Source organism: Triturus cristatus, chromosome 8 (assembly GCF_964204655.1).
Source record: "Triturus cristatus chromosome 8, aTriCri1.1, whole genome shotgun sequence".
Taxonomy (NCBI): Eukaryota; Metazoa; Chordata; class Amphibia; order Caudata; family Salamandridae; genus Triturus; species Triturus cristatus.
Window position 1 is genome coordinate 147322445 of NC_140591.1, and position 16507 is coordinate 147338951.

The 16507-nt window shown below is 42.2% G+C and overlaps 1 protein-coding gene across 2 annotated transcripts in view; it reads left to right on the forward strand.

Moving 5' to 3' along the window:
• The first annotated feature begins 7138 nt into the window (after positions 1–7138).
• LOC146801706 (nectin-3-like) overlaps positions 7139–16507 on the forward strand; it is a 58592-nt gene continuing 49223 nt past the window's right edge. Inside the window, exon 1 of one of the 2 annotated variants that reach the window (XM_085621167.1) lies at positions 7139–7268. In XM_085621167.1, the coding sequence (XP_085477293.1) occupies positions 7211–7268 (58 nt within the window). In that variant the 5' untranslated portion in view covers positions 7139–7210. Of the gene's footprint in view, positions 7269–7319; positions 7755–16507 lie in introns of those variants that run through there. The other variant, XM_085621168.1, reaches the window with a different exon arrangement.

A 16507-nucleotide genomic window follows, 5' to 3' on the forward strand; every position in this document is an offset into this window, starting at 1 on the left:
ACTTCTGCTACTCCAGGCATTTTGGTGAATCGACATCTGTGGCAGGATCCCTCCTGTCTCACTCTTATAATCGTGGAAATGACTCAATAGCCTGGCATCATTGATTTGTCAATGTTTGTTTTATATAAGACCCTAATAGAAGTCTTTTGATAAGCACCATATTGAACTGTTCACTTTACTCAGATTCCGCAGCGGCATAAAGGAGGGTCCACAGCCCGGAGATGCGGGGGAGGTGGGGAAGGGGGAGGTTTCAGGGTTCCTTGTTTTGGAGGGGTCCCCCTCAGCCCTTAAGCTGTGTCATTGCATGATGGCAGATTTAGGTGTGGAGTATGAAACTGTTAAATACTCTGAAAAAACACTCTTGCTTTCCTGAGTAAAAATAAAGAATTAAAAAAAAATTGTAAATATTGCTGGCAGACAGACATGGACGTCATGTGGGGGTTGCTAGGTAGCAGAGTGCTTCAGGCATGAGTAGTATGCTTTTCCAGGAAGCTCTTAATGTTGGTGTGCAACTCCACTTCAGACTGGTCTGCATATGACAAGGAGTTCAGATTTCAGGTGTTCATTGCTGTCCTTGTGCAAACATTGTGAAATTCCACAATTGTTGTGGTTATTGTGAACATAGTCAGCCCTTAATTTGAGCCGGTGCTTGCAGGTAGGGCTCACTAGCACTGATTTTTGAGGACCAGGACTTATTTTTCATCATCAGACTTTGGCCCAGAATTAAAAATAGAAGACATAAAAGGGGGAAAGAAGGAAGAAGAGAAAGGCGCAAAAACAGTGATGATGGGAGAAATTAGGGAATAAAAACAATCTCCCGGATTGTGATAAAGTGACAGAAAGTGTCTAACAGTGGATGAAAGAGACATGAGGTGGAATTAAGACCAGACAGCCTTGGTATTCCTCAAGCCTGACATTTTAAAGAATTGGATGCATGCTACTGAAGAACGTTTGGGCATCAGCACATATTGTTTTACAAATTAAGCACTGCCCGCTCTGTAGTGCTTTCATTTACTTTGTTACTATTTACATAAGCACCTGTTTACTGTAGCATCAAATTTTTTATGAGACTGTATTTCAGCAGAGGTGTAGCAATGGTATAAGGGCCCAAGAGCATGCAATGAAAATGGGCCCTTTAACTACTGCTGTGTGAGTTGTTAGGCACAGCAGTAATCAGTCTCATGAGGCCCCTCAGAACCCTAGACCCTTGTGGCATGGCACCTGCTGCACTGTTGACAGCTATACCCCTTGATTTCAAAAAAATTGTTCCTTTCTTCCTTCTCTCAGTGACTGTGATTCACTCCTTCATAGAGTCGTGGTGCTTCTTTCAATGCGGGATATGTCCAGCTCCCTAACAAGACCTCTGCTAGTCACCCATCTACAGAGTACCAGTCTGGTTCGAAAAAGTGAAAGTCTATCTTTAAGACTTACTTCTGTCATTCTGCTGGGGACTGGTTCAGAAGTGAGTGGCTGTCGACCTCTAAATGCAGTGAATAGTTTTATTTTTGGCAGAGATTAATGCCTTGTGCTTTAGTTGTGAGGGTCAATGACCAGTCTGGATAGGTGAGTAACTGAGACATTGAGAGGAAGGGAGGAGTCTGTCCACAAGTGTTGCAAAGGCTCACCAGAGCAGTTTAGTATTTATTTATTTATTCAGTGTTTTTTTATAGCGCGAACCAGACCCTGCGTTGGGTGTCAGAGTGCTTTACATTTCGAACCACTTTGACATCAGCAGATATCCAATTCTTTCAGGTAAAGAACATGTCTGTGTTCCGCTAACATTGTCAAATAATTATCCATACAAAAAGAATATAGTGAGGAATAATAAAAATCATTATATATCATTAGATTACATTCAAAATTGTCTTGTCGTCCTTCATTTTACGAGTAGAGGCTAGTCATTCACGTTCAGTTCATGCCAGTATCTTGCGTCGGGAGGTGAACCGATTCTTTGTTCAGTGCCTACCAGGGTAGTATACCGGCTCTCAATAGTTAAGTTGAACATCTGAGATAGGAGCGCCGTATTGACAGCCCCTTTCCATAATGACTTTGACGTCTCTGTTGGTCATTATGGGAGATATTTACCCATCAGAAATGACTTAGCCTCCTTTTTGAATCGAGGAGCATAGGTGATTCTTCTGATATTTGGTGGGAGTGAATTCCAAATCCTTGGTGCTGCTCCAGTGAATGCCCTATCGTAGGTTTTTTTTTAATGGAAGAATGCTGGTTTCAGTAGAAATTCCTCCGATCCTCTCGATGGTCTAGTGCCGCTGGATAGCGTAATTTTAAGAGCAAGGTAATGTGGAGTCTTGTGGTGTATTGCCTTGTGAGTGATACAAGCAATTTTTAGCTCTATTCTGCCTTCGTATGGTAGCCAGTTGAGCGTTTTCAGATGAGGAGTGATGTGGTCTTATTTCCTTGTTCCAGTTATGAGTCTAGTTGCTGCATTGAGACAAGCTTTTAGCGGTGCAGTTGAGATCTTAGGGAGTCCTGATAGGGTTGCGCATCCATATTCAATTCTTGATATGACCAGTGCTTACACTGCCATTTTCACTTGACTGGAATCGATGAGTGGCTTCAGTTTCCTGAGGTAATTCAGATGAAAACAAGCGTTTTTTGACATTGTGTTGATGTGTACTCACATGTTTAGTTCTTTGTCCAGTGTGATAGCCAGGGGGAGATTAGAAGGAGTTCAGTTCATCAGCGTACATGTGATACGAAATGTTGGCCTTAAGTAGTACTTCAGTTAATGGCTCGATGTAAAGGTTAAATAATGAAGGGGATAGAGTTGATCCTTGTGGGACTCCTATTTGAATCAGAGATGGTGGTGATAGCTTTTTGTCTACCAGGGATCTTTGCGATCTGTTCTCTAGGAAGGAGTGGAACCATTTTAGTACAGTTCCTGATAAGTCCATCCTATTTTCCAGGCGCTCTAATAATTTGGAATGGTTTACTGTGTCAAATGCAGAAGGATCAAGAGACAGGTTTTCATTACGTTCGGGGGCTCGCAGCGCGTCATCTTCTATGTGAAGGATTGCTGTTTCCGTACTGTGGTTTGGTCTGAACCCTGATTGGCTGTCATTAGGTAGCTTGAATTCAGTAGTGTGTTGGCTTACTTGATTGTGCGCACATTTTTCAAGTACTTTGGCTAGTAGGGGAATGGTTGTTACCGGACGAACGTTGTTAGGGTCCGATGGGTTCTCCGTACGTTTTTTTTGGAGAGGGACCGCCTGGCCTGTTTTTAGGCAGTCCGGAATTGATCCTTGGGCAAGCGATTCATTAATTATCTTAGTCCAGTAAGGGATGACCATGTGGTTGCAGGAGGGCCAGCATTTAGATGGTAGCAGGTCATTGTAATGATTATTTGGTTTCAGAGAAAGTAAAATTTTGGTAATTTCATGATGATCATATAGTTTGAAGGTTGACCAAAGGGCATTATTTTTGGGTATTACTTGAGTCGGTAGGGCAGGGTTCCTCCCTTGTTCACTCCTTAGGTTTGAGGCTTTTTCTGCTTTATTCTTGAGTTCTCTCTCCAATGAGCTGGCTTTGTCAGTAAAGAATGTTGAAAAATCTTCACAATTCAGGTCTGATTTAGATGTTATTAGGGCAGATTTGGGTTATTTGTTCGATTGATCTTTTAGTAGATCGAAGAGTTTCCTCGGTCTGTTCTTTGTGTTTTGAAGCTCATTTAAAAAAAAAAAAATTTGATTTAAGTACGCTTTTATTGTAGGTTTTTCTGATCATTCTTAGTTATTTTAAGTGGGGGTATTCTGAGTCTACATCTTTCCTCATTAAGTGATCTGTTGAACCAAGGATTTTTATCTTTGATCTGTATTCTTTTAAGTTTTAGCGGGCAATGTCGTCAATTATTTTGGATATCGTCTGATTGTAGTGCTCTGTAAACTCGTTGACGTCCGTTAGTTCAGAGGGGGGTTGGAGTTCTTTCTCGCCTTGTATTTTTAGGGTCTCTGAGTTCAGGTCTCTCGTGTCTCTAACCCAATGTTTGGGTTTGATTGGTTGCGATGTTGTTTTCTTTATTTTGGCTATTTGGAAGGTGATGTATTGGTGATCGGACCAGTCACAAGGAACGATTCAGATTGTTTGGATCACATTTTCTTTGGCGATGATCCAGTCTAATGTAGCTCCTTTAGAGTGTGTTGGTAGTGTACATGCTGTATTAGTGAATGGTCGGCTAGGAATTCTTTCAGAATGCTGACCTGATTATCTTGGATGTTGTTCCAGTGAAGATTGAAGTCTCCTAGAAAAGAAAAATATCATTGGTGAGAGGTTCTGAGTTAGTTGTAATGATTTCCATTAGATGTTCTATGAAAGTTAGGTTATTGCCTAGGGGGTGATAGAATGCGTGTAGTTTGTACACTTAGTTGTCTGTGAATTGTGCTGTGAGCCTCAGGTATTCACATGAATCTATAGGGTCTGCGAGAATTTTAGAGGTGGTGATGTTTGATCTGTGGATATCGTTGTGTTTAGTCTACCTAGACGTACAATGCTATAGTTCGGAGTCACCAGCAGGTCTAGGCATGGGAGGATGATTCAGATAGCCACGTTTCAGTTAGGATAGCCACGTCTGTGTCTTGATTCATGATTAGGTCGGCAATGTCCGAGGCATGTTTCATTGCTGAACGGCATTTAATTAGTAGGCCTGAGATCTTTTTTGATTGGCTAAAAAGCAGTTCTGGATAACAGTGTCATATGATAAGGTCATGTTAACAGCTATGATGGACAACAGCTTGTTCACCTTGTCACGACGTAAAGCTGCTGCACTATTCATAGAAGGTAGTTCCATATTTTGGGAGAATTATTTTTTTAATTTCATTTGATATAATTTCCTGGAAAAATGATTCTGTACTGTAGGTAATGTCTGAAATTGTTTCGAAAAATATATTTCATCATGTTAGACAGTTATCGTACTTATCTCATAATTTTTGTGTTAATAATGTTCTCTAGAGGTATGGGTCTAGAAATCCCGTTTTTTTCAGCAATATGGAAGCAGTGGGCAGATTACAGGGGACTAGACTTAGATCCTCCTCCTTTGGTCTCTGCTATCGAAGAATTGTTGGGTTAATGGTATTTTGCTACGCTATGGATGTTGACCTAAGATATGTATGTATTAAATTGCATCGACCTACACATCTTGGATCATTGGAGGCCTCCAGCAATATTGTTATTGCACTATTGTTTGTGGTTAAAATTTTATTTTCTCCTTTCTCTGTAATGTGCTTTTTACACCAACACGGATATTTTATTATGGAAAATGTTGAAATCAATGCTGCTTATCATTACCTTTTGCTGCGCTCAATATGACGTCGGATCTGTATCGGCTTTCAACAATAAAATTGAGTTGTGAAAAAAAAGTTCTCTAGTGAATGTCACAAAATAATTCTACACACTACTAAAATGCATGACAGCAACCATGCATCTGTGGGGGTGGGGTGAGATGTGGAAAAAGATATTGATTTGTGAAATCTTACAAGCAGTGACAGCTGCCACAGAGTAGTATGGGTGGGGCTGGGGCAAGACTGTGGGGGAGGAGGGAAAAATCTGTCTGGACTCTGAGGCACCACATCCATTCTGCTGAGGGGGAATCACTGAATATTCGGTGAAGGGAAGTTGCTCTGAATCTCATTTGCAGCAGTAGGCTGGGTCTGAGGGTGGGATTTTTCATCCGTTTTCCAACATCAAAAGCTGTAGTTTTCATACTCTTAAGAAGACTCTTAAGTAGTTAAGAGGAATACCCAGTGGTTAGGCAGTACTGCATGGCCCCAGCCCCTTTAGCCTTTTTTGAGGTTTCCCAGACATGGGGAATGCCCGCGCGCCAATTAGCAGCCCTGCCAAGTACCACTCATCAGGCCTTAGACTAACGCATTTCAGTGTGGTCTCCATCACCACACTGAAATGCAAAGCCACGTATAATAGGCATAGCGCCTGGCCGCCTGCCTCAGCTGTGTGAAGCCATCGCGCTGCTATGCTGAAACTAGCTGGACTCAGTGACAGCGCCCTTGCGAGAGCGCTGCTCCGGCAGGCTTTGAGACATGAGACAAATAAGAAGTAAATCCCTGTGACTGCGCTGCAGTACACAAGCAGTCACGTAAAGTTTGTGGGAGTCTGCGGCAATGCCATGGCACTGCTTGCACCGCCATGCGGTTTTTTAAATGTAATCATGAATAATCCCTGCGACCGCTGGGACCCAACTCCACGGACTTGTGGAATGCACCATGGCAGGATTCCTGAAAGCCCTTTAGCCACAAACTTGACCTCCAGTAAACCGCAGTGCTGCAGCTCGTCTTCCAATGTAAGTAAGTTACTAGTAGTGTCAGTCTGAGGCAGTGCACGTGCCTCTGGAGAGTTTTAATAATGTCACTCAAAATTATAATAGCGTTTAGCACGGGGTCAGTCAGGTTAGTCGAAGTTCTGCAGCGACACGTCACAGCAGAGGCACAACTAGAGCCTAGAACATTTCGGGGTGGGGGGGGGGGGGGTGCAGAGTGGAGATGCAGTGGCTCTCAGAAGGGGTGAACACACAACAAAGCCTCGTTAACAAGTTAATTGTCTTTTAAAAATCTGTGAAGTACTCAGGTGCGGCTGCAATAAGACAGTCGCCACCCCGGGAAGCTGTGTCAGCCCGGGCTGACACAGGTTTGAGGGTGGGGGTCTGAAGACCTTTGAGCGGAATGGGCGTTGTGCGCCTGCCCCGCAGTCTCTGGGCGCTAGTTTTCTCGAGCCGCCCAACATACTTTTAAGCGCTCCGGCTGCCGCCCGGCTATGAGTGTGCCCCTCCGGCCGCCTCCTTCGCGCCCCCCCCCCCCACCCCCTGAATTAATGCCCGATGCTGTTTGCCGCGGAGGCCGTTAATATGCGACTTTTAGTGTGTTGATTTTGCATGCGAGAAGCCGAGAAAGTGTCACTCATAGCCGTTGAAATGTCATAATTGCACCGAAATTATGTAAAATCTCAGACATAGCAATCTGAATCCTTGTTAGCTATTGAATTACCAGAAAGAAAGACAATGAGCGGAAGAATGGGAATTTCCAGCGGCCGCCGCCCCTTCCAATCCCGCTCGTAGTCACTAAAATAACAAAATAAATCCCATTGACTCATACATATTGAGTTTCGGTTCTGAAAAATATAAGGCAGTGCTCGCGGGCGGAAGCAAGCAGCGCTGGGAGTAGTGTTCATCTCCAGAGCTCTTGCTATGAAGGTGAGGGCGAGCAGCCTTTTCCTGGCACGCGCTATCTGCAGCCTCATTGCAAGTAAGTACGGGTGTATTACGTATAAACTTATTCACAATGTAAACGTCCACTGCACTTCCGCGCGGGGGCGCGCGCACGTTGGTGCACTATACTCTAGCTATTGAAACTACGGGTAACGCAGATATGCAGACACCCCCACGAAGTCTGTAGGGCTCAGTTAAGGGGTTCTGACTTTGCCGATCCTGCTCTCGAGCTTTTCAACTTCTTCAGGAGTGAGCACTAAATAGCAGCACAGCTTTTGACAACACAGGAAGTGATGGAAAAAATCAAACTGTGAGATGAGTACAGTAACCCAAAATCCCCACTAGAGTAGTTCTTGCCTTCCAAAAATAGTGGCGCAGCATTCTACTGTTAATCTGATCACCTGAAGGGGTTTTATGGAGGGAAGGGCTCGTGTGGTCCCCTCCCCCAATCACCGAAGCAGCTGGTACAGTATAGAGGTGCGGGAGAAGTTCAGAAGATGAATGAACAATACATGCCTTTAAAGTAAGTTTTTATCGTGCTGCATTTGTTCTGTGAACCATGACAGGTGTAATTTCAGGCTATGTCTTCTGACAAATAGCTGCATATTCTTTTAAAGTGGAGATGTTGTTTACTTTTCATTCTTTGACTGCAACGTGAGAGGAGGTTGTAAAGTGAACAATGTGGCAATCTCTCTGGGGCATAGACTGAGCCGCTGAAATTATGCTGCAGGGGAAGCCTAAATTAGAGGGCAATGTTGACTAAATTATGTGGCAAAAGATACAAATCATGGGGCTTAATGCAACACATTTTGTGGTAGTATCAATGTATGACATTGTTATGTTTACACATTAGCACTGTCTGGGCAAATGTTTTACTTCATTCAGTTCCTCATACTAATACAGCTGTAAGTAACTGAAAAGTGACCAGTCAACCTTTGCAAAGGGCCTTCCTCTCAATGGCAGAACCTGTTGTCTCAGTTTTAGTAACTTTTGATCTTTTTGAGCTAGAAACAAAATGGGTTTTTTCGTTAAAACTGTAAATTATGCAGCAGATGGAATATGTGGAAAATGTGGTAAAATTATAATTATGCGGAAAATACTGTTGTTGCAAAATTGCGCCATTTTGGTGGCCTTGCGTACAGGGGGTGCTGTACTGTAGAATGTCAATTTGTTTCTAATTCACAAAACCTTTAAATACCTGTAAACGAACTGTACAAATATTTCGACATCTACTAGCAGTTATAAAAGCACAAATGAAGCACATTTTGTGTTATCATTTTGAAGTGTGATGGAAACAAAGCAAATCTTGGTGATGCACAAATGATAAATATTGTATTATATTGTATTGCAGACTTGTATAACACTTACTACCCCTATGTGTGGCACTGAAACACTTACCTATATGGGAAGCAAGCTGCACCATATAGGGTGGTGTGTGGTTGGAAGGGCGTTGTCTTTTTTTGTGATCCTATGTGGGAAGTGTTTCAATGTCATGCGTAATGACCACTGAGGCATGGTTATCGTGTTATGAGACACAGCACGTAGCAGTCTGGTGGATGTTGAGGTGTGAGAGATACAGATGCACAATTTATGGATTTTCAAGGCGCTGGCAGCTTTGAACAGCTCTGCAGGTCCCTTCATGGTGTTTCTTATGATGAAGGTCAGCTTAGCTGATTAGTTGACTGGGTTGGCCAATGAGAAAAGTTGGCGCAGATTTACTTCTATTTCACGCAATGCAACACAGCAAGGCAACTATCTGTGCTGTGTTGCGTGAAAGGCAGACAGCAGAAATGTGCCAGGACTGCGTGGCTCAGTGGACTAATTCATCCACTGCAGGGGCCTGTGTTCGACCTCCCGGCGAGTCCACTCACCCTTTCATCCATCTGAGGTCGATAAAATGAGTACCGTTGGGTAACAATAAGCATCTGTTATTCAGTGCCAAGAAACCCCGATGGGGGAAACGTGTGCTTTACAAATACTTATGTTATAGTTACAGAGATGTGTTGCATTTCTGCTGTCTCCTAGCGATGGTGCACTGTGTGCTGCCGAGCTCCAATGCAGGCACCCTTGAGCCCTGGTGAAAGGGTACCTGTATTACGAGCAGGATTGTTTTTGTGCAGGAAGGGACACCTTCCTGCACAAGAACAATCCTTCGAGATTCAAAATGCGGCACACAAAGAATGAGGAAGCAACATGGAGGACTACAAATATTTCTCCTAGTTACACCTCAATGGGGAAGGTGTAGTATTCTGACACATTCCCAGGTTTGCTAGCTTTACTAAATCTGGGAAGGCACCAAAATCCATAGGTTGATGCTTGGGAACGTCCATGTTCCACCCATGGAACACCTTATTAACGCAAGGCAGTCATATGTGCTGCCTTGCATTACTTTGTATTTACTAAACCACGCAGAGCCACGCAAAGTGGCTTTAAATGGTTTAGTAAATACCCCAGATTATTTTGCTTCAGGGCTGCACCACAAACGCGATGCAAACACCTGTGCGACATAAATGTGCCCCTGATGTATAGTCCTGGACCAGAACTGGCATTGTTGGAGGGAGAGAGAAGTGGAAAGATTTGCTGGGATGTGCATTGTTCCTAATATCCCACATCTGAAAGTCATTGTCAGGATTAAAGAAGCATTTATAATGCATAGATATTTGGGTTTTGCAGTCATGGACTAGATTGAAGTCCCATAGTGCGTGACAGAGCTCCTCAGTTATTCTATGCCTGTTCATTTAGTGGTGGCTGAATTATTGGCTTCACAGTCCTGGTGATGAACAACCCTCGTTACATATATGCCTTCATTGAATGTAAGAGGTATAGGTTTCAGTTGGCTACTGACCTCTGAGTGTTATGGTATTATTAGTGTGGGCCAGAAATGTGACGTGTTAACTTACATAACTATGTAATGCCTAGGCTGAGCATAGGGCTGCCCTACTTAGCAAACCTGTTTTTCAAAAGTAGTTTGCTGGTTGAGTTGTTTCCAATCTGTTGATTGTAAGCTAAAGATTGAGCTTGTGGGTGCAACTCTCTTTCCAGGCTCTGTTGCCAGGATGTAGGGTGGTGCAGTTGTCTTGGAAATAGCCATGTTTTCAACTGTCTACTGAAGTGCATATGTTTCTGGGTGCACAGAATGCCGGCTGGTAGTATATTCCAGAGCTTGGCAGCTTTTTCTGATAAACAGGGCCTCCAATGGATTTCTTATGGTAAAGGTATGATCGTAAGTGGTGCAAGCCTGGAGCGCAGTACCCTGATTTGTTTTTATTGCTTGAAGTTAGTTTACAGGTATAACGGTCCACTTCCTTGGAGGCTCTGTGTACAATGCAAAGTGCTTCGAACTTTGCCCTTATTGCTGTCAGTTGCCTTTGGAGTGATTGGAAGACTGGAGTCATGTGTTTATCTTGTGTAAAGGACAAGAAGAAGTCTTGCAGTAGCATTTTGTATTTTTCGTATGATAAATGCGGGTGCGCCAAGGTATAGGCTGTTGGCATAGTGAAGCTTGGATATTACGCGTGTGAGGTTGGTTGCAGGTTCTGTTGATATCCAACATGTGGGAGGATGCAGCGTTGTGTTTTCATTGTGTCGAAAGCACTTTGTTTTATAACATGTGGTGTCAAATATGGATCTGAATCCATGGTTACACCTAGGTTTCTGATTTCTCTTGACGCTGTTGGGGGGGGGGGGGCTCGTGTTCCTTAGGCCATGTGGGAGTAAGCTGGTATTTTTGTCATTGCCTGCAGGTCATAAGCTCTGTATTTGCAGTATTTAGCTTTTGATGGTTATTCATCACTCGTGTGTTTATGGTCCGAAGGCAATCATCAAGTTTTAAATTGTAGAGATCTTTCAGTCTATACTTTATAAAAAATGATTTGGGTGTCATCTACATAGTTGTTACAGGTGAGGTTGATTGATTAAAACAGGCTTCGTAAGGGGGTTAGGTAGATGTTGAATAATAGGGGAGAGATGATGGAACCCCATGGTATGCCAAGGCATTGTGTGTGAGTAGCTAATTTGAGGGGCCAATAATTCAATGGGCATTAGCTGAACTCCCTTCTCCCCTTTCATATAGGGTCATATTGTTCTTAAGCCAGCAACTTTCATGGCAATTCCTATTCCTGACACATAAGTGGTTGTCACTATCTGAACCTACCAGCCATTCTCAAGCAGTGTTCAATCAGGAAACTCCAGATTCCAATATAGCATGGTGCTTTGATTAACCTAGTGTGTTATGGCAGAGTTATCACAAGATAGATATGACTTACGTTTGTCTGACATTGTTCCAGCCTACACTGGACTGTTGTAAAATATAGCCTGTTGAGATAACGTATCTGCTCTACAGATTGTTATTTTGTTTGCAGAAATCTGATAGTTTGTTAGGTTAATGTGCCTGGTGCAGACAACAGCAAATACCCTCACTAGGCCTGGGCAGAGTTCGCAGAGGTCCGCTATATGGAGTGCGTTATGTCACGCCCTTTGCACTGATTTTTAGCGCTGGGTGTTTGTCTCACAATGTGCAGTGCAAGAAAGCACTGCTTCTTTCAACCGCTCGAGTAGATGTTCTCCTCGAGTGGCAGCTTCCGCAATACGAGCATAAGGTTTCTCAACGCGAGTGGTAGCGACCATCCAAGACCGCCTGCGTTGCAAAATCTCGCTGGGAGGTGATCTGGAGTAAGATTTTCGTCATTCACGCTTGCCAACTAAACGTTGGCAAGCACGAACGAGGAAAAAGCGCCGCATAGCAAAGCAGAGTTTTTCAGAACTCTGCGCGCTAAGTGAAGAGGGAAAAACTCTGCAAACTCCGTGAGCGGAGCAGAATTTCACACACAGGCCTAACCCTAACAAGCAATAGTGTAAGTCTGAAATGACCCAATATAGCCTGTCACGTCACAAAGGGCTTCTATAGCACACAATCTTTCAAAGATGGTTTAATATCTAGATAACCCTGCCAGGCTAAACATGCTGAGGATTCATCTCCTTGAACAAAATATTGTAGAAACCATAATCGGGGCATCTGAGGCTGAAAGTATTTGTGTTATAATTGACCTCTGTAGGCATCTCCACAGAACATAGACTATCATTTTCTAATTTTTGCATATTTTAATTTAAGAGGTGTGTAGTATGAATATTCTTTTTGAAGTTGATTGATTCAATTAAAATTGTACTTTATTTGTCTCATTTCTGGTCATAGCAAATAAATTGCAGTTATGAGGTCATAGGTAATTAACGTACTAAGTGGATAATATCCGGTAAAGATTTGGGGTAGCATCATTATTGGGAGACGTGTGAGAACGCAGGGTGGAAAAATTTTTATGGCTTCTCACAGCTTCTGAAATTTTCCATCACAGAAATACCAAGAAAATATGTGATTTAGCTAAAGTTTGGTGTTCGCAGGATCGCTGGGTAAGAAAGAGTTTTCGGATCCACCCAGGTTACACCACTACAGACTACCCTAGGTAGCTTGTTGTCAGAAATTTCTCAGCCTGACAAGTTTCCCAGGGTGCTGACCGAGCCCTGACCTAAATCCCGCAGCTACCCGCATCACTAGAACTGGTCAATTTGCAATGCAAAATCGTAATCTTTGCTTGTGTCATAAGGACCTTTTGAAGCCTTTCCTTTCTCGGGCGACAGCGCAGTCACACAATCGGGCTACTATTTTTATAGGGAGAAGTGTAGGAAAGCTGTGCAGTAGGACATTTGTGGATCGCTGCAGATTCCATTAGTGCAGTCTGCTTCACTTTTGCTTTGCTGTGTGACATCGGTGCGCATGGCGTTTTGCGCAATACAGCAAAAAGAATTTATCAAATTTGGGACGCGTGAGAAGCTTTTTCATTGCCTGCCGATTTTGATTTTGGAAAATAATTTTTGGGGTGTATTTTTACCAGAATTTCTTTTTCCCAGTACTATGGAGGACACGTTGGAGTCCACCGTTCTGTGAAAGTAGTGTGGTGGGCATCAATGTGTTGTCGTCTCCCCTAAAGCAGATAAAAACCAACAAATCCATGCAGTCTGATGTCCTTCCAAATAAGAATTGACAACAAACTGCAGGAATATGATGCCCACATTGCACTAACTTCTTTGTTCCATGATCGTAGTGGACTTCTCCAGTTCCAGGAGGCCCCCAGGATGGTAGGCATCTGGGACTGAGGAACAGAGAAAAGCACAGTTGTCCGAGAAAGGTGGCAGGGGCTGCAAATAGCCATGCACAGCCAACAGAAAGTTTCAGTTGTCATGCATGGTCTAATGAAAAGAGGGTTAGAGAGAGAATAAACAATATTGAGAAGTACAAAGAAGATAGAAGAGACGATAAAGAGAAGAGGTTCTAGAAAAGGAGAGAAGATTGGGTGCCAGAAAGGACAGTAAATATAAAGAACAAGATAGATAGCAGAAGAGGCAGGTATGGGAAGATAGATGCAGCAGCAAACAGAAAGGGATAGTGGGGAAAAGATTTAGTAAGGCAACCGGGTCAAAGATTAGGAGATTGGGCGAGTATAGAGAAAGAATAGAGAGCCTAAAGGAGAAAAATGAGAGCTACGTACACGATTTTAAGTGAAATTTATAGCTTATTATTTTTGGGCGAATAGACCTGGCTCAATGTTATTTCAAAGCACAATTTTGCACTTTATTTTCTAAATGGGATCTTAGTGTAAGATCCAAAAATCACCTCGCATAGTGGTCTTTAAAATCATAATACGGTCAATTCATTGTTACTTCATCAACATTGCTTTTTACAATTTTCTTAACAATGGCACCCACTTGTTATTTGTTACTATAATTGCTCTTGGTGAGAAGCGCTGACACCTTCTCTTTTCATGCATATCAGCTATGTCTACATTTGCTGATATAGTCGCTGAAAAGTGAAACCTACTTGCTGAGAAGTCCAGGTTCCATTAAGGAGGTGATTTGGCTTTCTAATCTACATTTAAATACAGCAGTCTCATTAACTGTTTCATAACATGAAGCTTGACTTTTATCTGCACCTATAGTAATGCCGAACAACCCCTCTGCAATTTAATATTTTCTATTCCTAATACACATGGAAGGCTTCCATGCTTTCTACATTCACCACCCAGCAAAGTGCATGCTCTTCCAAACAATGCTAGCTCCATAGAAGGTGCCACTTTCAAGTTTCTATGCAAGGAGTCCACTGCATGTGAAAGAGTAGAGCATGTCCATAATTGTATAAGTGGAGGGCTCTGTAGCATCCTAATGGGAGCTCAAATGCAAGCAGCTTCAAACAGAGATGTTATCATAGGACAGGAACCTAGATGCAAACCACGAAACCACCACTAATAGCATTAGAGGCATTGCTGCTGCTTGCCCATCTGTGGCACCTTTAACTGGAGATGGAACTAGTGTCCTCAGCCAGGCCACAGGCCTGAAATGGACCCATTACAGGCTCACACAATCGCCTATCCTTTTTGATGCACACCTGTCTTGCTGATCGATGTCTAAGAAGGTCTCCCATTGTACAATTCCTTTCGCACAATCTACCAGTTACCATGATGGTTGTATGCCAATGTCAAAGCCTGCTTCAAGTCGGTAAAGTTTTGACTGGTGCTTTTGATGACATCCAATTGAACTATCTATCATTTTTTCATAGCGTTATAGTGAAATTCATTATGGGACCATCCCAGCTTCTCCTGTAAATTGACATTTAAATCCGTTTTTTGTTTTCACCCTTGTTGCAGCCCTAAAATATTTACAACACATGGTTACCACTTACTTCCCACAATGTTCTTGATAGATATGCTCCAAGCTCTCTGTAAAGTTATTTCAATTAACGGCAAGTTAATTTAAAACGTTACTTACAAAGTTGGTCGGAATAGGGAATCTCCACACTTTATGAAACAGATGAAGTTTCCTAAATTTACATGAGATAGGGTTTATCCTTTTGGGCCTTCCTGGTGTGATGCTTTCCTGATGCAGAATGTCCCAGGTTGGACATCCGCCAACTAATGTAAGAGGTGTGGGAGGGAGATCTCTGAGCTGAAGCCAGCTCACTGTTTTAAAAAAACAGGACTTGAGAAGGTTTGCATTGCACAAAGCTTGAACGGTTTGGAAAATGCAAAAAGTTGTGAGTCAGCCTACTTTGCACCCTTCCACTTTAAATCCCCTCTGATTGATAGGATTTAAAGGTGGACTGTGAAAAGTTGATTGTGCTTTAATATATACCATAAAGTAATCCACATATTCACATATTATTTCACGTAGAATCCAATAGTGTGCATCTGAATATCGCAACAAGACTATCAATAGCACAGAATATTAAGTAAGAATATTGAATCAAACAGATCGACAGGTAAGTATGTATAGTTTCTCAACACCTTACACCACATTTATGTACCTATGCAATATAGATATCTTCAAAGAATACAGATGTGGAGTTAGGAATAGTAAATCACTTACCGATATCAGGGGTGTGGAATTCCTATAGCCATTTGTCCTCGAGAGAACTAGGCCCAACCTCCTGCACCACAAACCCGTTGGCTGCAGATTACAGAGCCACATTATAGATCAGGAAAGAGCATTATCTGCAGTTAAAGTAATTTTTGTGTCCTTATGTAAATACTGTTCGTACTTGTATTTATGATTCATTAATAGAAAGCCTTTATTTTTAGGGTGAGCGCTCTAAGGAAATGTAAGTACAGACTGCACTACTGACAGTGGTTCCAGTTTACAAATGTGTACACATTTCCAAAGTTGAACAATATGAAGCTACGAAAATAATGCTTCCACGATGCTCTCTGATTAGATGCAAATATATCCGAAAGCTTTGAAGGAATGATTGAGGATTCTTTGCTTTCAAAATAAAATCTTCATAAAAAAATGCAAAAAAATAAAAGTAAAAAAAATGCTAAACTACGGTGAAATTTTAGGTACCATTTCTCGGAAGCATCATTTAGTAAAATGTGTTAATACATGCTAATATTTCCAAAAAATACTCATAATGGAAAATCAGTGTAGGCAGTTTCAACAAAATTATAGGAAACATGAAATAAAAAGCATTGGCAAAGCCAATAGGTATGACATTGGTTTTCAGCCTTTTGGTTTTGTTAATGCATGTTTTGTTTTGACATGGTTTTTGCACAAATGTATTGTTGTAGGAGCTGCCAGGCCCTCATCATTATAACAAACATTGGCAAAAGCAAAAATATGTTTATTCTAAAAACACACACATTATCACAGTAGCTCCTGGCACTGAACAAAACGACTTTGCATGATGAAATACTACTTGTGAAAGAGCAGAATGAGCAGAATGATGTCACTCACAAT